Consider the following 22,538-nt stretch of genomic DNA (forward strand, 5'->3'; position numbering starts at 1 on the left):
AGTTTACAACAGGACAAGATGGGAAGGAATAGTTTACAACAGGACAAGATGGGAAGGAATAGTTTACAACAGGACAAGATGGGACGGAATAGTTTACAACAGGATAAGATGGGACGGAATAGTTTACAACAGGACAAGATGGGACGGAATAGTTTACAACAGGACAAGATGGGATGGAATAGTTTACAGCAGGACAAGATAAGAAGGAATAGTTTACAACAGGACAAGATAGGAAGGAATAGTTTACAACAGGACAAGATAGGAAGGAATAGTTTACAACAGGACAAGATAGGAAGGAATAGTTTACAACAGGACAAGATAGGAAGGAATAGTTTACAAGAGGACAAGATAGGATGGAACAGCGTAAACAGGACAAGATGGGACGGAATTGTTTACAACAGGACAAGATGGGATGGAATAGTTTACAGCAGGACAAGATAGGAGGGAATAGTTTACAACAGGACAAGATAGGACGGAATAGTTTAGAACAGGACAAGATGGGATGGAATAGTTTGCAACAGGACAAGATGGGATGGAATAGTTTACAATAGGACAAAATGGGACGGAATAGCTTGCAATGGGACAAGATGGGACGGAATAGTTTACAACAAGACAAGATGAGACGGAATAGTTTACAACAGGCCAAGGTAGGATGGAACAGCGTACAACAAGACAAGATGGGACGGAATAGTTTACAACAGGACAAGATGGGACGGAATAGTTTACAATAGGACAAGATGGGACGGAATGGTTTACAACAGGACAAGATGGGACGGGATAGTTTACAACAGGACAAGGTAGGATGGAACAGCGTACAACAAGACAAGATGGGACGGAATAGTTTACAACAGGACAAGATAGAATGGAACAGCGTACAACAAGACAAGATGGGACGGAATAGTTTACAACAGGACAAGATGGGACGGAATAGTTTACAACAGGACAAGATGGGACGGAATAGTTTATAACAGGACAAGATGGGACGGAATAGTTTACAACAGGACAAGATGGGTCGGAATAGTTTACAACAGGACAAAATGGGACGGAATAGTTTACAACAGGACAAGATGGGACGGAAGAGTTTACAACAGGACAAGATGGGAAGGAATAGTTTACAACAGGACAAGATGGGACGGAATAGTTTACAACAGGACAAGATGGGACGGAATAGTTTACAACAGGACAAGATGGGAAGGAATAGTTTACAACAGGACAAGATGGGACGGAATAGTTTACAACAGGACAAGATGGGACGGAATAGTTTACAACAGGACAAGATGGGATGGAAGAGTTTACAGCAGGACAAGATAGGAAGGAATAGTTTACAACAGGACAAGATAGGAAGGAATAGTTTACAACAGGACAAGATAGGATGGAACAGCGTAAACAGGACAAGATGGGACGGAATTGTTTACAACAGGACAAGATGGGATGGAATAGTTTACAGCAGGACAAGATAGGAAGGAATAGTTTACAAGAGGACGAGATAGGATGGAACAGCGTACACATGACAAGATGGGACGGAATAGTTTAGAACAGGACAAGATGGGATGGAATAGTTTACAACAGGACAAGATGGGATGGAATAGTTTACAATACGACAAAATGGGACGGAATAGTTTACAATGGGACAAGATGGGACGGAATAGTTTACAATAGGACAAGATGGGACGGAATGGTTTACAACAGGACAAGATGGGACGGGATAGTTTACAACAGGACAAGGTAGGATGGAACAGCGTACAACAAGACAAGATGGGACGGAATAGTTTACAACAGGACAAGATAGAATGGAACAGCGTACAAGACAAGATGGGACGGAATAGTTTACAACAGGACAAGATGGGACGGAATAGTTTACAATAGGACAAGATGGGACGGAATAGTTTACAACAGGACAAGATGGGACGGAATAGTTTACAACAGGACAAGATGGGACGGAATGGTTTTCAACAGGACAAGATGGGACGGAATAGTTTACAACAGTACAAGATGGGACGGAATAGTTTACAATAGGACAGGATGGGACGGAATAGTTTACAACAGGACAAGATAGGATGGAACACATACAATAGGACAAGATGGGACGGAATAGTTTACAACAGGACAAGTTAGGATGGAACAGCGTACAACAGGACAAGATAGGTCTTGCTAAGGTCTTGACAATAGCTTGGCGTTGACTGTGTATACGGACAGTATTGTTTCAGAACAAGACTAAGGACAGTAAATACAACCACTCAAGTTAGTGTGTGAGTTCGCCTATACACACATGCGTATAAGAAAGTAGATATTTATAAAATCACTGTAACATACTGGTATGAATATCGAAAACTCGAAGTCACTGCTAGACGTGCACACTTGTCGAGCTGTCGAAGGAGCTGAGGGCTGTGCAATTAAACGCCTCTTGGCCGTCATGCAATTGCTCTCCTCAGTTGATATCGATTGCCGCGCCGCCCGCCGCCCCGTGTGGATTGTGTCAGACAGTAATGAGCCACTTAGCAGCCCGGGGCCCAAATTAAACATATCATTTCGTCACTTCCGGCGCCACATAATCTGCCTTCCAAGTCATCGTGTTAAACAAGAATGTTCCGCCTTATGCAGATTAGATTCAAACTGCAATACTTCTGCTTCCTAGTTCAAAACCTACATGTTCTTAAACCGATTGAACAAGGATCTCCTTCAGTCAGTGTGTCAGTCTTGTATTATACTTTATTTTTCTTCACTTATTCCTAGATTTCTTTCCTTTCTGCTTTCATCTCTCTTTTTCTTCCTTTTTAAAATTCATTTTTTTTTTGTTATATTATCCTTTTTGAACTTTGATTTCTTCTTCTGTAACTTTAGTCCCCGTTTACTTATTTAATATTGGGTAGCTTCATTTTTTTTTTATTATTTGATTTTTGCTTTTTTTTCTGTAATTCCGGTTTGTCCTACTTCTGCATTTAATCTGACCTGCTTTATTCCAATGTCTGATTATGGCTTGCTTTATTCTTCACTTAATTCTATCTTGTTATTTCTTCATTAAAATCTGGCTTGCTTTATTTCTTTATTTATATCTGGCTCGCCTTATTTATTAATTTAATTCTGGGTTCTTTTGTTCCTTCATTTATTTCTGGCTTTCTTTATTTCTTCATTTAATTCTGACTTGCTGGGTTTATTTATTTCTGGCTTAATATGTTTCTTTATTTAATTCTGGCTTGCTTTATTCCTTCAGCCCACTTTGAGGTCTTTGGATATAGAGGGAAAAGTTGGATCGGTGTCGGGTAGAGTTCCGGCGTAGCTCAGTTGGTACAGCGTTGGTATGTTTAACCAAAGGTCCCGGGTTCGATGTCCGGCCCCGCAACAATTTTTCCCTCAAAATTATTCAAAGAAACTTTACAAGGAGTTATACCTGAAAGCTTGATTTGCAGGAGCAAGATGTGTTAGGAAGAACTCACTGTTCATACCCTTCTCGTATATGTAGCTTGCCGCTGATAAAACAGTAAAAGCTATTTCTCACAACATTCTTCAAATGTTAAAGAACTTGAATTCATATTCACCTGTGCCTGACTAAACAAGTCGAAATTTGATTTTTGTCCACCTAGATTGGGAAAAATTGCACACTGTGCGGCATCTTGTCGAAGTATTGGGTGTTCATTTCAAAGTGCGTCATGACGTCACTGTTGTGAGTCAGCGATTTGAAGCGAGTTTCAGCTTTTATGTCAGAGAAGTTGCCTATTAATCAAGGTGTTCAATTTGAACTTGAGAGCGTGTACAGTATAACTTGAACGTCGTAGCAACAGATGGCGGTCTGTAAAGTCTGTGTGCTACCATAACCTCTTTCGAACTGTGTTTTGCGCGGGCAAGTCGTACGCAGGGTGTTTGTTATCATCGGTTGCGTACGGCAACATTCCACAGTACAAATCAAATGCCCCTTGTCCATGTTGACCATCGAAGTTAATGTCAACAAATACGCAAGAAATCGTCTTAACCCTCTCCCCATATCCTGACAGTAAGGAAAAAACCTACCTCAGTACATGTTTCCAAACAGTTCACATTCCTGCCACTACCGGCGTTACCGTACATATCAGTAAGTACTCTTCAGAATGAACGCCGTACTTGCTATGCAACTTCTCTGACACCTCTGCGGAAGTGTAGGAAGATTGAATTCTCTAGGCTCATCGACTATCCATATGACGGCATACAGCGAGCCATGACACACTTTGAACTGAACACCTAGTAGTCGCCCTACTACTTAATGTTCAGTTCAAAATGTGTCATGGCTCGCTGTATGCCGTCATGTGGCTAGCCGATGAGCCTAGAGTTTTCAATCTTCCTACACTTCCGCAGAGGTGTATAACCTAAGAGGCAGAGAAGTTGCCTAGCAAGTACGGCGTTCATTCTGAAGAGTACGTACCGATACGTACGGTAACGCCGGTAGTGGCAGGAATGTGAACTGTTTGGATATACGTACTGTCGGGATATGGGGAGAGGGTTAAGATGATTACTTACGTATTTGTTGACATTAACTTCGACGGTCAACATGGACACGGAGCATTTGATTTGTGTTGTGGAATGTTACCGTACGCAACCGATGATAACTTGCCGGCGCAAAACACTGTTCGAAAGAGGTAATGGTAGCACACAGACCGTACAGATCGCCATCTGTTGCTACGACGTTCAAGTTATACCGTACACGTTCTCAAGTTCAGATTGAAGAACGCCTTAAATAATAGGCAACTTCTCTAACATATAAGCTGAAACTCGCTTCAAATCGGTGACCCAACAACAGTGACGTCATGACACACTTTGAAATGAACACCCAGTATACGTTTCAGATATGGTTCAGCATGTTACCATCACCACAAAGATCACAATCCTCTGTAGGAGTCACACTGATGAGTCCTGTAATTTTGAATATCAGAGGGGTCAGGGTGCGTGATCGCTGCTTCCAATAATTCGATGACTGTAATAGGGCTGATTTTTCACCCTCGGCCGGCTGGAGGGAGTGGCGGAAGTTTCCCAATTTTCCGCAGCCCCCCCCCCCTGTTAGAAGTGCCGGACGAGGCGCCCGGAAATTCGGCCGTCTCTCCCTTCCTTTCATCAATCAGCCCGCGCATCGTGCCAGACCTACAAATTGCGACACACGCCTGAGAGGGGGCGAATTGAAAAACCGCCCGTCAACTATAAACTTCCAACTAATTGACCTCTTCCAGCTCACCTGTGCAGTATAGCATCATTTGGTTCTTCAAGTTCGTTCTTAAAGCTCTGCAAAGTAGTTCTTGCGTATGTATATGTGTGCGTATATATTTTACGTGTACACACACGAATATCTCCCAATTACTCTTCTTTGAAGGCCACATAAAAATTTTAGGTTTTAGATGCGGGTCACATGCAAATAATATATTTATACATTTATTTATTATTTTCTACTTTGTTGGCATCTCTTCCTGTATTGGTTGGTATATTTTATGTTTATAATTTTTTAGGTTTATTATATATCCCTTTATTACAGTGGCGGTGCGTCAATAAGAGCACAAGAGCACGTGAACACCTTGTTTCCATTAATGCACGACTAGGTTTATTATTTGATACCGTATTGACGTAGTGGAGATGTATATCAGAGTCGAGTATTTTAAACTTCCCACATGTTGCATAAACTTCTTATATAAACTTGGCAACATCCGTTCACGTACAAGCCGTGCTCTTTTCGAGTTGGTTACAGGAATTTCACGCATGCGCGGGAGAAAATTGTCTTTAGCTGGCCGCTTATGACTCGTCAAGAGCACAAAGCGTTAAGTGAACATGATGAGTATCTATCCTACAGATGTCAGGTCCATCGATGCCTATCGTTCAAGTGCTATATCTCGAGGAGGAAATTTAATAGACTGTAGATGTCAGCATCTGACTGTCGGAACGTTTACTTACGTGTACAGTGCTGCTACGAGAGTGTAGTTTGTGAATTACTATACTTCAGTGTCGGCATAATAGCATAGTTTGGCTTTCAAACACGTGCTGGCTGACTGTGGCGGTGGTATGAATTTAAGTATCTGTATGGTAGTGTATAATATTTAAGAATAATATTTACTGGCATGTATTTATAGTAATCTAAGCGAGTGGGATTACAGTACTGGTATAGGCTATAGTGTATCAGTGTGTTGTGAATCAAAATATATTACTGAACACACGCGTTTTTAAATAACAAGACCGTGGTATGTATTCATTTTTAACAAACGTAAACAATGAACTCTGTTCAAGTAATTTTGAACAGTAAATAACTGGGTAAACTGGCTTACCAAGAAAAATTGGAAATAAAACGACTGAGTTTCATTATTATTATTATTATTATTATTATTATTATTATTATTATTATTATTATTATATGTTGTTTTGAATTTATATACGGTTGTTTTCGATAGTGAAACATTTCATATTAGACTAAACGTACGATTTCAAATTCTCTTCGATTTTGGAACCACAAAATTGTGAACACAATATTTTATCACGAGCCCCCACTGCTTTATTAGTAAATAATTTTATGGTAATACTGAGTGTTCAGTTCAAAATGTGTCATGGCTCGCTGTATGCCGTCATGTGGCTAGCCGATGAGCCTAGAGAATTCAATCTTCCTACACTTCCGCAGAGGTGTATAACCTGTGAGGCAGAGAAGTTGCCTAGCAAGTACGGCGTTCATTCTGAAGAGTACGTACCGATACGTACGGTAACGCCGGTAGTGGCAGGAATGTGAACTGTTTGGAAATACGTACTATCGGGATATGGGGAGAGGGTTAAGACGATTACTTACGTACAGTATTTGTTGACATTGACTTCGGCGGTCAACATGGACACGGAGCATTTGATTTGTGTTGTGGAATGTTACCGTACGCAACCGATGATAACAAATACCCTGCGTACGACTTGCCGGCGCAAAACACAGTTCGAAAGAGGTTATGGTAGCACACAGATCGTACAGACCGCCATCTGTTGCTACGACGTTCAAGTTATACCGTACACGTTCTCAAGTTCAGATTGAAGAACGCCTTAAATAATAGGCAACTTCTCTGACATATAAGCTGAAACTCGCTTCAAATCGGTGACCCAACAACAGTGATGTCATGACACACTTTGAAATGAACACCCAGTAGTTTATTTTATTTGTGTATAATTATAGCATTTTTGGTTAAGATGCCAATATTTTTAGTTCATTTCTATTTTAGGTCAAGATGTATTTATGCAAAAAGTTATACAGAAGGGAAGTGAATTTATGTTTTATTCGTAGATAATGAAAAGGCATTTGATCGTGTTCTAAGGAGCAGGCTTTGGTTGTGTTTGTGATAGTTCCAATTGTTATGCCTAAATTTTACTTAACGACAAATGTTTACTTTTTGTCTTTGCTCCGAAATAAAAACAGGTGAATATTACTAATATGTAGACTTCATTGAATTGCCACACGCAGCATGCAATCAGGCTGCCGATGTATGGTAGTATAGAAGAGATGAGCGACCGCCCGGTCTCGTAGTATAAGCAGTTCATGTTAAGAGTTGTGACCGGTCCAAATAGATAGAGCAGCTACAGCTAATGTATACCTATGTTAGCACTTGTTTTTGCATTACTGTGGTTGGAATAGTCAAAGCTTAACATTTGTTCAGTGCAGACAAGAATTCAATCACTCATACTACAATGAGAGTGTTACTGTTCCAAACAATTGCCTCTGGAATACTCTTACCCCCGCAGCCAGTCTTGACCCTTTGGAAAACGTGGTTGGATGCTGTTAATTATTATACAGAATATTACGGCAAAATAATGGAGGTAATTGATGCATTGGATAGCACAGACAGTTCCGCTGTTGCAGCTGTAAAATCATTGCCTTCTGAGCAGCTATTGGAAGATATTCTGTTCATTGATTCTAATTTTAAAATCGTGTCCAAAAGCATCACTCTGTTAGAATCGTCTAAACTACAACTCTCAGAAGCCCTTAATATAGTGTATAACGTATCACAAACCGTTATCCAAAATAACAATTCACTAATTTCGGAAAAAGTGAAATGTAAGTTGGGAAACATTATTGCTAAAAATTCTCCTATTCACAACTTCGTATTATAAATGATGTGCTATCAGGTCACGACAAGACGTCTGAAGTTGGTGTACTAAAAAGTAGTGACTTTCCGTTCTTCAAATATGCACCTACTACATCGTATGATGTTGAACGTACATTTTCCCAATATAAAAACTGTTTGAGTGATCATCGGAGGAGGTTCATTTTGCAGTCGCTCAAAATGTACGTAACTCTCCACTGCAATGCACATAGTCAAGGATGATGTGAGTATATTACATTAAATTTTAAGAGTTAATATATCTCACTATAAAATAATTGTGTATTTACATGTTTAGACATTTCCTACTTCAATGATCATTCATTATATTTCTTGAATGCAGCATACAGGTTTTATTGTAACCGCAGTATACTGCTCAGTGTTTACATCAGAGGCATACTCCAGCCTTTGCACGCCCCCTTCTCATACAGTCTATACCGCGTGCATAGTAAACCTTACGATTCTCGTGGCAATTCCACGAAGTCTACTGATATGTGTGCCCTTAAATCTGAATTTAAAATCCAAATTGCCCCATCAAGTACCATTTTCTGGAGAAAGTGAATTGAATGTTTATGAAAGTATATTTTTATTTTATTTTTCATTGCTACTGATAAAATTACAACACACTGGGGATTCAGAATGCCTCATAATACTTGAAAAATGTGTACTGGATACAAAAATGAAGTTACATATTTAAAACACAAAAAACCCAACAACAATAAAAAATATTTCATGCGTATGATGAGAAAAATTTCGAAATTTGAACTTACCATTTAAAAAATTTTTCTGGATGACTTCCGTTCATAACTAGATCCGGGTCTGTCTTTTACAAGGAGCCAACAATAGTCTGCAAACATGCTGAATGCTGATCTTCCTTTATATGGCCTTTCCATTTCAGGTATTTTCTTGATTAAATCTTTCTCCATGCTTACAGCTCCAAAGTTAGGAGAAAAGAGATCCAAATGAGAATGTAAAAAGTGTATTTTGAGAGACATGTTACACCCCATATTCTCATATGCACTTCATATGATTTCCACAAGTTTGATGTAGTCTGCCCTATAATTTCCAAAGGAAATTTGAGCAAACATCTTTGAAAGCGCGCCATGCCATTTTTTCTGTAACCGAAAGTTTTTCCTCAGAGAGTCGGCTATAATTTTGTGAATTTGTGGACCGATGAAAATTCTCTCTTTTAATTTGCCTTCATTCAAACTTTTAAACTTTTCTTTTAAATACTGAAAACCACACCCTTATTTGTTCATTGCGTAGATTTCACTTTCTACTGTTATGGAATTTACTGAGTACAGGGACCAATATGTGTCTATTTATTAGAAGTACAAAAGAACATGCCAACAACCATAAGAAACCGGAAATAAGTCATAAACTCATAAAATGTATTAGCTTTTGTTTTGGTTTACAATCCTCAACCCGCGCATGGGTTAGCGCTTAATGACACTCGGGAGGAAATTAGACACAGAATAAATATGGGAAATGCCTGTTATTATTCGATTGAAAAGCTTTTATCATCCAGTCTGCTGTCAAAAAATCTGAAAGTTAGAATTTATAAAACAGTTATATTACCGGTTGTTCTGTATGGTTGTGAAACTTGGACTCTCACTTTGAGAGAGGAACGTAAGTTAAGGGTGTTTGAGAATAAGGTGCTTAGGAAAATATTTGGGGCTAAGAGGGATGAAGTTACAGGAGAATGGAGAAAGGTACACAACACAGAACTGCACGCATTGTATTATTCACCTGACATAATTAGGAACATTAAATCCAGACCTTTGAGATGGGCAGGGCATGTAGCACATATGGGCGAATCCAGAAATGCATATAGAGTGTTAGTTGGGTGGCCGGAGGGCAAAAGACCTTTAGGGAGGCCGAGACGTAGATGGGAGAATAATATTAAAATGGATTTGAGGGAGGTGGGATATGATAGTAGGGACTGGATTAATCTTGCTCAGGATTGGGACCAATGGCGGGCTTATGTGAGGGCGGCAATGAACCTCCGGGTGAGATCATGGTATATCTTAAAAATCTTACGTGATACGAAGAAAAAAATGCATTTTCGGATTCAGGGCACACAAAACCATAAGAAACACATTGTTTTAAGTCGGAGCAAAATTCCTGTTTTTCAGTGTTATAGGGAGGAAATGCGTTAACTCGGTTACAAAATTATGGACAAGATAATCACAAAATTCAGCTATGTTTGAATTGTCTGCGTATAGATCAAATACAAAACAGTCTCTCACTCATTTAGGAGCGAGATTGGAAACACCAAAAATTTGAGTAAACCACTTACCTCTTTCTGATATTCTGTCGTACACTTGTTGTTTACAATTCAATCGTAATTTGCATTCTATTCACTTGAATTTGGCAAGCACACGTATAAACTTATTCAGCTTGAGTTGCTTGGGCAGAGATATGCGGTCACCGTTCTCTGCTAATGATTATTGATTTCCACAACGCAAAGCAGATGACATTAGCGCCCCATTTGACGGATTAAGTCGCAGGTCGGAACTTGAGTTTAATCCAAATTCCGTGTAGATAACAAACCAACTACCTGAGTTTTACGAGGTGACTACTGGGGTGAAGTGCGTGCCACGCTTACGAATTGAAATGCATGCACTGCGCCAACTCTAACAATCGACTTGGAATTAGCGCTGGCCGACCTACCGCACCGCCCCCTATTAAGCCAAACAATGGGCGTTGGAAGACGTTCAGTGGCGGCTCTCGTACTTCAACTTCTCTGCCGAAATCTCTCAATAAGGCCTTCTGAGTTCGATGCCTGACAGATATTGCGACACTTCTGATACACCAAGAAACCTTCCATGGCAGAGGTCTGCATCGGACGTTTTCGCTCGAGCGGCAAGTATTTCATAGCATAATCAGATAGGTAACGCACATGCATGATGGGTAAAATTGTTACGAGCGATAAATCCTCGAACGGTATAAGCTGAGGATTAGACATTCGTTCTTGTTACAGTGATGAACTGTGTAGTATCATCATAGATGTTTATCATTTCAAAACTTTGCAGTGTTTACCTACCTCTCCATAGTACAACTAAAAAACTTGCTTTAAAATGCAATATAAATGTTGCAGGTAAATGTTTCCCCCCCCCCCACACAGAAGTGATTTTATTTTTGCCAAATCTGATAGATGTTATTGGATGTAAATGTAATTATTATAAACGGAGAATACAATCACGATAATGCAAGAACTATATCAAGTTTTCTAGTAATAATAATAATAATAATAATAATAATAATAATAATAGTAATAATAATCGTAATAATTCAGCTTCTTGTCTATGCGGATGACTTGAATATGTTAGGAGAAAATCCACAAACGATTAGGGAAAACACGGAAATTTTACTTGAAGCAAGTAAAGCGATCGGTTTGGAAGTAAATGCCGAAAAGACGAAGTATATGATTATGTCTCGTGACCAGAATATTGTACGAAATGGAAATATAAAAATTGGAGATTTATCCTTCGAAGGGGGGGGGGGAATTCAAATATCTTGGAGCAACAGTAACAAATATAAATGACACTCGGGACGAAATTAAACACAGAATAAATATGGGAAATGCCTGTTATTATTCGCTTGAGAAGCTTTTATCATCTAGTCTGCTGTCAAAAAATCTGAAAGTTAGAATTTATAAAACAGTTATATTACCGGTTGTTCTGTATGGTTGTGAAACTTGGACTCTCACTCTGAGAGAGGAACATAGGTTAAGGGTGTTTGAGAATAAGGTGCTTAGGAAAATATTTGGGGCTAAGAGGGATGAAGTTACAGGAGAATGGGGAAAGGTACACAACACAGAACTGCACGCATTGTATTCTTCACCTGACATAATTAGGAACATTAAATCCAGATGTTTGCGATGGGCAGGGCTTGTAGTACGTATGGGCGAATCCAGGAATGCATATAGATTGTTAGTCGGAAGACCGGAGGGAAAAAGACTTTTAGGGAGGCCGAGACGCAGATGGGAGGATAATATTAAAATGGATTTGAGGGAGGTGGGATATGATGATAGGGACTGGATTAATCTTGCACAGGATAGGGACCGATGGCGAGCTTATGTGAGGGTGGCAATGAACCTTCGGGTTCCTTAAAAGCCATTTGTAAGTAAGTAAGTAAATAGTAATAATAATCTCTAATAATTAGTGTATCAATCTTTGCGTCTGTAACAGTTGTGCAGCATGATTATTCGTTTTATTATATTTTCTATGACGTTATCTCTGTACTAATATTGTTATTAATCTACTGCTATATCAATAATATTTTGTAAAACGTTTCTACATTGTCGCAGTATATAGGCGGAACACTATGTATGGACCTATCATATTATATATGTGGTAAATCAAATATTGAATAATTATTAATTAGCAATAATAACTGTATATCGAAGTTTTTCATACTATTTTATTTGTAACTTCATGTTCCTGTTTTGGTACGTTCCATTGACTGTTCCATTAAACGTTTGTCATAAACGCAGAAAATAAAGCCTTATTTTTACCGTGTGAGCAAAACATATGTGTATCTTATCTGTCGCCTTCCATACAAGATGAGAGATGTCGGTGAGATGACCTTGTACTGTGCTTCTATTTATTACGAGCGTATCGCGACCGATCGTATCTCACTCGAGGGTGCGACACTCGACCGACTTCAGGCGAGCGATTTAACTCCAATGCAGCACTCTGTTCCATGGCTTATGGCGATGTTCAATATCAGTAAAAACCGCGGTAAAAAAAATAGTGTTAGTAAATGAATATAACGTAAGAGTTTGTTCCAGAGATGCATAAGAAATAGCGTGCGAACGATTTTGGATTAATTTGCGTGCTACCTGGCAGTACTATACAGGATGTCCCATTTATCCTGTGCACCTATTATAACTTTTTTGTTTTGATAGTTATTGGAATTTTTGTTTTTGAGCGTTACGTTAGAACGAGGGGTTAACATGAGTGTGGAAATTTGGTGCATGTAACTACATTATGGTACAAGATACACGTGACGTCATCAATTTTTCAAATAGTACTACATACATTAATCATGTTACATTACACACATTAAGACGAGTTCAAAAATGTATCACAATGTCACCTTCCTAATCATTAACAACAACAAAACGAAACAAAAACGTACGTCCAATGTGATAATGTTATGCTTTGAGAGTCACAGAAGATGTTCCAAATGGTCACCATTCACATCAATGCTTTCGAAGGCTTTCCCAGGAAGACCGCATGACTGCCCGGCATGTTGCTGGCTGAATGGACACACAAACCTCTCGAATGCGTTACTGCATGTTGCCTGGTGTTGTCAGAATGTTCTGCTACACACTGTCCTTTACATTTCCCCACAGGAAGAAGTCGAGTAGCGACAGGTCCGGAGAACGTGCAGGTCACTACGTGGATTGTAGCGTCGACAGTTGTTGTGGTTTGTTTACATGTTAAGACAACAAACACACAACACACGACGTGTACGGACGCCAGTCGTCTTTCGTTTTGTGTAAGTTAATGCACAAGATAAATGGGGTACCACAACAAACGGCACATTCTGATGGCATTTATTTTGCATTTTGTTGTTGTTATTGATATCTTTTCTCATGTTTTCATACCACGGCGTAGCTCAGACGGCTGAGGCGCTTGTTTGCTGATCTGAAGATGCGCTCGGGCGTTGGTTCGATTCCCACTTGGGGTGATTACCTTGTCGAGTTTTTTCCGAAGCTTTCCCAAACATAAGACAAATGTCAGGTAATCTATGTCGAATCCGTCCACACCTGTGGAGTAACGGTCAGCGCGTCTGGCCGCGAAACCAGGTGGCCCGGGTTCGAATCCCAGTCGGGGCAAGTTATCTGGTTGAGGTTTTTCCGGGGTTTTCCCTCAACCCAATACGAGCAAATGCTAGGTAACTTTCGGTGTTGGACCCCGACTCATTTCACCGGCATTATCACCTTTGTATCATCCAGACGCTAAATAACCTAGATATTGATACAGCGTCGTAAAATAACCCAATAAAATAAATCTATGTCGAATCCTTATTTCGCAGAAGTACCATCGCGCTACCACCAATCCCATGGATGCTAAATAACCTAGTAGTCGATACAACGTCTTTAAATAATCAATTGAAAAAACTGATGCTTCAAATCGAATTTAGTAGCTCATAGAACCTCCACATCCCTGGAGTCTTTATGGTCAAAACTGTGTTGTAGTATGTAAATCAAAATTGGTGTGTTGTGTAATAGTAGGAGCACAAAAAGAACCAATAGGTCTACGTCATAACACGTCACCACAACACAGACAGTGCAGAAACACACAGATGAAGTACAAAACAGGCTCTCATTCCCCACGCTGACACACCTGTCTCCGCTCTATTCTTCTGCAGAAATCCAATTTTCTTTTTGCAGGAAGAAAGATGGTGGGGAGGGACGTATTCGTCGGAAGTAGCATGCACTGTAGACAAATTGATGTCCTCTCACAGATAACAACACGGAAACATGCCCTGCTTGTTGTTCCGAGTTGACAGTTACCTTTCCTGCCGTCCTCCATTCGAGTCCCAAGAATAACAAAGACCAGCAAAACGCACAACTCTCTTCTTATTTTAAGCCAGTACAGTCTTGTTCAAAGCAAACAACACTTCAGAGACATTTAAAACAGTGTTGCCACGACCTACTCACGAAAATCAGGAGAAAACCATCGAATAAAACAGGAGATTACAGTAGATTAATTAAACATGAATTTTCTCTTCTTATTATAATATTAATTACAAAACAGTGTATACTGTAAGAAAGATGATACTGTTGTATTACTATATAGCACATCCCTAACCAATGAAATGGAACAATTTTGCTAAATATTACTACTTCATCTTTACTCAGCGTATGTAAATAAGTCATGCAATTTTGTTTTTACACAGTAATGTCTCGTTGACAATGTTTCGCATTAAAATGTATTAATCAGGAGTTTTTCGTATATTGACAAACGATTTTAGATAGAACGAGATTTATTTTAAAGATGATATTAAAGACAGTACTGCATTAGCTGCGATTATAACAGACGAAAAACGATCCCTTTTCCTGTTTTTGCATAACTACCATTTAAACTGTTCATAATTTTCCCACTCTGATTTATAATTCTGCGAAGAAGTATTTACTCTTCTTTCTTGCTGGGACACTTTCACTCATTTTAAAAGATCACTGTGCACGATATGTAACACAAAAATAACGTTACCTACACTTCACTCTCTCACTGTTTCACGTGTTCTTGCTCTTTAAGCTTCATTGTGGCGACGCGTTATGAGCAGGGAGACACAACGAGCTGGAAGAATATCCTTACTTCTAGCTCGTTGGGGGACAAATGAAAACATTGTTTGACTTGTGTATAAGATGCAAAAGTAAGACATGGTGACATAATATAATAATATGTAATAAATTGAAAATCCGGGCATAGAACCGGGTCATTGCAGCATGCCAAGAACGAAGGAGAAATTCGGACTTTTGACAAAAAAGAAGTGGAGCAGTAGATTCAATGGAAAAACAGGAAATCTCATGCTTAATCAGTAGGATTTAAAATATTCTGCCGACGGTCTTTTAATCCTCAACTACAGGATATAACAAGACCTCATCGACAAACTTTGAGGAATGATAGATCACATAGATACGATCATTTTTAGTTAAGGAAAATATGCTCGATGACACGTCCTTCGTGAGTTATGCGTCCCTTTTAGAAGTGCATTCCGTACCGTGAATGTTGCATAATTGTGCTCCTTAATTCCTAATCATCTCTGTTACACTGCTACAGTTCGTTACTGGTCTGTCTGGTGCATCTTCAATGTGTCTTATCATCTAACACAATACAACCCCGCTATGCTTGACAGAGTTGACGATGAATGCTGCGATGAGTAAGGAGCGGATTTCTATATAATTAAATATTATTTTTGCGTGTGATAAAACACAATTAACAAAGTTAAAAATTCCGAACATGAAGTTTCAAGTTTAAAAACCGAATTTTATTTCACATAAAAACACCTATTTTCACAAAAAAATTATGTAAATACATATTTTCAGGAAATCTATTATAAACACATAAATCTTGGAGTTTTTTTTTACTTAAGTAATTTTTTACAAGAACTTTTAAACATTTTAAAACTAAATCAATTATTTCACTCAGAATTACTATATCTTTTTCAGAATTCTTGGTTGCTTCGTGTTTCTAAGCGCTGTGTTGTGTATCCGTGATCGCCTCAAGTTCTGAGAACTGCTAGGCAGCATATCAGTGTTATTATTAGAGAATAAATTAACATGGACAAGGAGGAGAGATCTTGCAACACATAATTAGGAATGTTTATTGTTGCTGAAGATGGTTGCATTCCACGTTTTGTTTGTGAAACACAACAGATAAGAGCTCGGGTATGAACATTAGTTAATTTAAACAAATCTCTCCCCTTTCGCTCATGTCCATCAAGTAAGGCAATACATCTTGTTTGATTCCCTGTTATCGGGCTTCGTTAATCGATATCCTTCAAGATATACTGAAAGATGGTTTGCGTGTTTTTGTGTTTTCTAAGTTTTTGTTTTGTCTTTCTTACAGCTGTTTCCACTAACAAACACAAAAACACAACACAAACACAAGAACACAAGAAATACATCACACTAACATATGAAAACAAAAGCACACATAAGATCGCATCTTCATTCAGAAAGCAGAAATACATCATAGCATACAGAACAGAAAACACACTACAAAGACATCTCAACACACAAAAAACACAAACAAATAAATACGACCACACAGGTGTATACAAACTCACATGTAATAGTTGCGACAAGTTCTACATAGGACAGACAGGCAGATCATTCCAAACACGCTACAAAGAACACATTAAAGCAATAACCAGAGGACACAATACATCTACATACGCCGATCACATAACCAATGCTAACCATGCATACAGTAACATAAATGCGGACATGGAATTCCTACACATACAACCCAAGAACCAAAACCTCAACACACTAAAACAATACGAAATATACAAACACACTAAAACACACCCCGATCAAATTCTCAACACACAGATCAATTTCAATACACACACACTATTTGACTCCACTCTTCAACAACTTTCAACAATCAAACGCACCCACATAACAGGCAGAGAAGTTCGAGATGACGCCGAGATCTAGTAGGCTCTGAGGATGGTGTGATGATGCACCGAAAAAGCTGTAAGCCGCACAGACTTACATAATTAACACGAGTAAGTCCACTAGTTAATCAATTACTTAAATCTTATCCCATGAAAGTATGGAATATTCAGAACAACTCTAAAAGAAAGTAAGGAAGGACATACATATACGAGTACTATTTTACGAAATAATGACTATTCCGCAACAGAAATGAGATTTTAAAGATTTGTAAAGGGATGCACTAAACTAGATAAAATACGGAATGAAGATACTAGAGAAAAATTGGGCATTTATGCATCTAGGTATAGGATAGAAAAACACACACAAAATTTAACAGATCATTTGGAAAGAATGAACGACACAAGACTCCAAAAAGTAATAATGTCATATAGACTAACTATAAAAATTGGAGATTTATCCTTTGAAGAGGTGGAGAAATTCAAATATCTTGGAGCAACAGTAACAAATATAAATGACACTCGGGAGGAAATTAAACGCAGATTAAATATGGGAAATGCGTGTTATTATTTGGTTGAGAAGCTTTTGTCAACTAGTCTGCTGTCAAAAAATCTGAAAGTTAGAATTTATAAAACATTTATATTACCGGTTGTTCTGTATGGTTGTGAAACTTGGACTCTCATTTTGAGAGAGGAACAGAGATTAAGGGTGTTTGAGAATAAGGTTCTTAGGAAAATATTTGCGGCTAAGAGGGATGAAGTTACAGGAGAATGGAGAAAGTTACACAACACAGAACTGCACGCATTGTATTCTTCACCTGACATAATTAGGAACATTAAATCCAGACGTTTGAGATGGGGAGGACATGCAGCACGTATGGGCGAATCCAGAAATGCATATAGAGTGTTAGTTGGGAGGCCGGAGGGAAAAAAACCTTTGGGGACGCCGAGACGTATATGGGAAGATAATATTAAAATGGATTTGAGGGAGGTAGGATATGATGGTAGAGACTGGATTAATCCTGCTCAGGATAGGAACCAATGGCGGGCTTATGTGAGGGCGGCAATGGACCTCCGGGTTCCTTAAAAGCCAGTAAGTAAGTAAGTAAGTAAGACTAACAGGAAGAAGAGAACTTGGAAGATATAGAAAGATATGAAATTGAGATAAAATAGGTCACAAGGCCTAATACGTGAAAGAAAGAAGAAATAGAAGAAGAAGAGGGGCTATCTCTACACCTCTATATAGCCACAAAGCTACCTCTGCGGTGAGGAATCTATTTGAGTTTGTAAATATAATTCAGTTAATTTTCGGAGAGTATTTAATTAAAGTTTGATTTTGTTGTATACCGATTTTCGAATATTGGTTCGCTTAGTGAAGACTATCGAAGAGAAATAAGGGCCACATCAAAGGGAGATTTATATTAACTTAAGAAAGAGTAACAGTGAATGCTTTGGAATGAAGTCAAGCGAGAAGGCGGTCCGAGTTAGAGCTGTAAGATTTATTAAACGGACTCTTTCCATCTTTCTGAATACACGTCTTTGTAACAGCCTGCGGTCACAAGCGTTTTACCAAATTAAATTCCATCCAAGAGTTTTATAAAGCAATGCGTTCGCAGGACACAGGATTGGTCTGTAGCCTTCTCTAAGTGGAAGAAATCTAGAGTCTTTATGAAAAGTTTTCTTACGAAGGCTGTGCTATTTGTGCTCCATGTATAAGTTTCAAGCTTTCTTCTTTTACTTTGTCATAAAAATAATAAGAGAGCGGAATCATATGCACTAAACTGTGGTAAAATGTGCAGAGTTAAAAAAAACATGGAAATTGATTTTAGAGCTGGACACTGGCCACTGTCCATTGGTGAATTTTAGTAGACTTTGGAATACAAACGCAACAGTTGATGAATATCATATTGTTATAAATTCATTTTCTGTGTGCATAATGATCCTCCATACATTAAGTTAGATTCCATGGAACTACTCTGCAGTACATCAGTACATATAAGGATCACCTTCAGATTTCTACACATGCATATCAAAATCCTAATAATGGGACATCAGGAGCAGGGTGTTATATTCCAAAATATCAAGAAAGTTATTTCATACCATGTTCATCCTCCTCCAGTCTTGACACTGAATTGCTAGCTATTGATGCTGCTCTTCAGTGTGTTACTCAAATTTCTGAAAAATCGATTTGCATACTTACCGACTCCAAGGGGGCTACATTTAATATAATTAAATTTGTACCAAACCTATATGCACATAGAATTATTCCAATTCAGAAACAACTAAGTAAACTAAAAGAACTCCAAAAGGAAATAACATTTCAATGGATACCTAGTCATTGTGGTATACCTGGAAACGAGAAAGTCGATAATATTGCAAAACAGGCAACATATTTGCAACCAAGACCTCTTCAAGTGATATCTCTATCCAATGCTTTTGCTTCAGTAGAGTCTCATTTTACAAACCTGTGGATCAACAATTGGCTCTCTTCTGACTATGGAAAAATTTTACAGTCTGTACAAAAGAAACCAAATGACCTGGAAATGTACAAAAACTTGCCCAGACGTGTTCAAACATTTTTAACAAGAGCCAGAACAGGTCACATTGTCACTCAATTGTACCTACACCGATTTCACATTTCTGATACTCCTACTTGTCTGTGGTGTCATAATCATGATGAAGATCTGGAACACATTCTTCTATACTGTCCATCCATAAACCACAAAAGAAGTAAATTAAAATCATCAGTACCAGTTGCAGAAGACACAGCCCTGCAGTGTATATTGACTACACCCCAACTCTGGCTACTAGCAACAGGCATCTATAATGAACACCGATCAAAATACCCCTCATTTCTCGTGAAAAACAGTAACTGAATAGACTACAGTGGACTATAGTGGACTTTATGTTGTCAGCAAACAGCTGGATATATTAAGAAGATTGATTGATTTTCTGTGTTATTCAATTTGATGAACCATGCCTATTTTTCAGTAAATTAACGAACATTTTCTGTTGGAGCATTGTGCACACAAAAAACAATTCATAACCGATTTTCTAGTTTTAAGACATGGAAACAGTGTTGCCAGTCTAACAGTACTAAAATCCACCCACATTAGAACCAGATTCTATGCAGTTCTACATATGACTTTCTTATGCATCTGTGTGCACTATAATCATGCAGAATATATAGATATTTTAATTAATATACTATATTTACAGGGACATCATTTTAGTTTTACTTCAAATTTAATTGTACCTGAGTTTTTTAATGTACTTCACTCCCACCCCCTCTACTAGTAAACTTCCAAACGTTCTCCACACACAACCAAGCATATACAGTCAAAGTCGCCTTACGGTCATAGTAAACACGAACAGTACTGAGTTAGTGAGTATAGTACGTTCCAGAAATATGTTCGCGGTTTCCAGTGACGAAAGAGCTTTCAATATTAACTCATATTTTCGCACAGATACTGTCGTCCGTTTGCCTACGTCACATTCCGATTTCGCCCACCTACTTCTGCTCGCTCTCTGTAAAGGCTAATGCCTGGGCTCTCTTAGCTCTTTTCTGAAAACATTAGTTTCTGTTAGGAATTGGACGTCTACGTAATATTATACAAGTGTTTAAAATAACTTAAATAAAAGGGCCTCGTTAAGTAATTAACTGTCACGTGATCTCCTCCCCCCCTTTCTACGACCCTGCGACAAAACCACTTGAACAGACAGTAGGTAGAACTTCTGAATAATTTTATCTTTTCGGATCGGGCAGAAGTGAAGACTGAATTTATAGTACGTAAGGTACTCTTTTATAGAGTAGGTACAAAATTATTTCAACATAAGTTACTAGTACGAAGGACGAAACTGGTAATTAGAATTAGGCACAATAGTCTATAGTGCGACAATATGCAAAAAAGAATTGAAGTCTGTATCAAAATGAACTGACCACCATTTTCAAAAATATGTTTAAATATCCATATTATGATTAATTTTCAATTTAACTTCATGCTCTATATTGTACGCTATTGTCTGTAGACAGTATTATGTACACTGCATAATGAATACGTCCGAATGAATAGCTCAGTTCGTGAGTAAAAACATTTACTGTTAATACAGTACTGTATTTGATTAAAGAAATCCTAACGAAAATTATCAAAATCAAAATCGCGATATTTCCTACTTTACGTAAATGGATGAACTACTTTTCTTTCCTCCTATACCTAGTAAAGTGATTTGTTTGTATTTTACGCCGTAGTCTATCATCGAACTCCAGTCGTGGAAGGGAGTAGCAAACTGTGTTTCTGGTTCTCAACCGTTAGTCCAAAGTTATACCCAGATTAATATTAGAAATGTTAGTAAAAAAAAATGATGTCCGTATACATAGCTTCCCGAATCTAACACTGGTTTAGTGTCCTTTCTGTATTCACACTTTTATTACTGCTACATTACTTTAAAACATCGTCCATTAAACATAAGTTGTTAATTTAAAAAAAAACTTCTCCTAAAATTGGGGTTGCCCTGAAGGACAAAGTATACCAAATATACAAGTATTAGTAAATCCGTATAATTTTCATGAGAAATATAATTATTATTGTTGTGCTATTAATTTACTTTATATATGTGATTTCTCAGAAGACAGATTCAATATTTTAGAGCTGTCAAAGAAACAATCTTGGCCAAAGAGGAATCAAGATTGAATTCTCTGCAGATATTAATAAATTTTTTTGTTATCGTGCCGTCAAAGTTCTTAACCCCTTGCTTTAAACATACTGTATATATTCTAGTTACATAAATGTGACAGTTGATACTGGCTTTATTTAAATAAGTTTAATGGGCATTATATTTGGGTTGTACGACGTCTGCTGAGGATTTTTTTTCGTCTTAGATACATTCCCTGCTGGTGGTCGTCGTTCCCGATGCGAAATCCTGCTGGAAGTACAGGATGTAAACGGGAAAGTGATGTAGTTAAGGAAGATAAAAAGCATCATTAGTATTTTTTATTTCTTTATATTTTATATATAAATTTAAAACAACTCTCCCGGAAAATTGTGCTTGGATGAGTTCGCCGAATCATTTTCGGTAGCGTTTTTCTTACTTTGTGGGCTGCTGTAGAAATTACGCTTCGTCTACAACTATCTGTGAGCCGGCAAGCCGAGCAAATGACATGCCAGAAAAGTTATTCATGAAAGGACCGGCATTAGTAAGTTCGCATCGTTATTTGTGACTCGCAAAAAGGTCTGTATCAAAATTGCGATTTCCTTTTCATACTTTGAACAGTTTTAACATTTTCAGCTTGTTTTCATCTTTGACAAGTAGAATGATGTCAAGACGCAA

General features: G+C 38.2%; 1 protein-coding gene across 1 annotated transcript in view; it reads left to right on the forward strand.

Moving 5' to 3' along the window:
* Window positions 1-1,007: 1,007 nt before the first annotated feature.
* Window positions 1,008-22,538, forward strand: part of LOC138698983 (uncharacterized) — a 546,464-nt gene continuing 524,933 nt past the window's right edge. The window contains exon 1 of the mRNA XM_069825170.1: window positions 1,008-1,382. Within this exon, the coding sequence (XP_069681271.1) occupies window positions 1,008-1,382 (375 nt within the window). The remainder of the gene's footprint in view (window positions 1,383-22,538) is intronic.

The sequence above is a fragment of the Periplaneta americana genome, chromosome 4 (assembly GCF_040183065.1).
Source record: "Periplaneta americana isolate PAMFEO1 chromosome 4, P.americana_PAMFEO1_priV1, whole genome shotgun sequence".
Lineage (NCBI taxonomy): Eukaryota > Metazoa > Arthropoda > Insecta > Blattodea > Blattidae > Periplaneta > Periplaneta americana.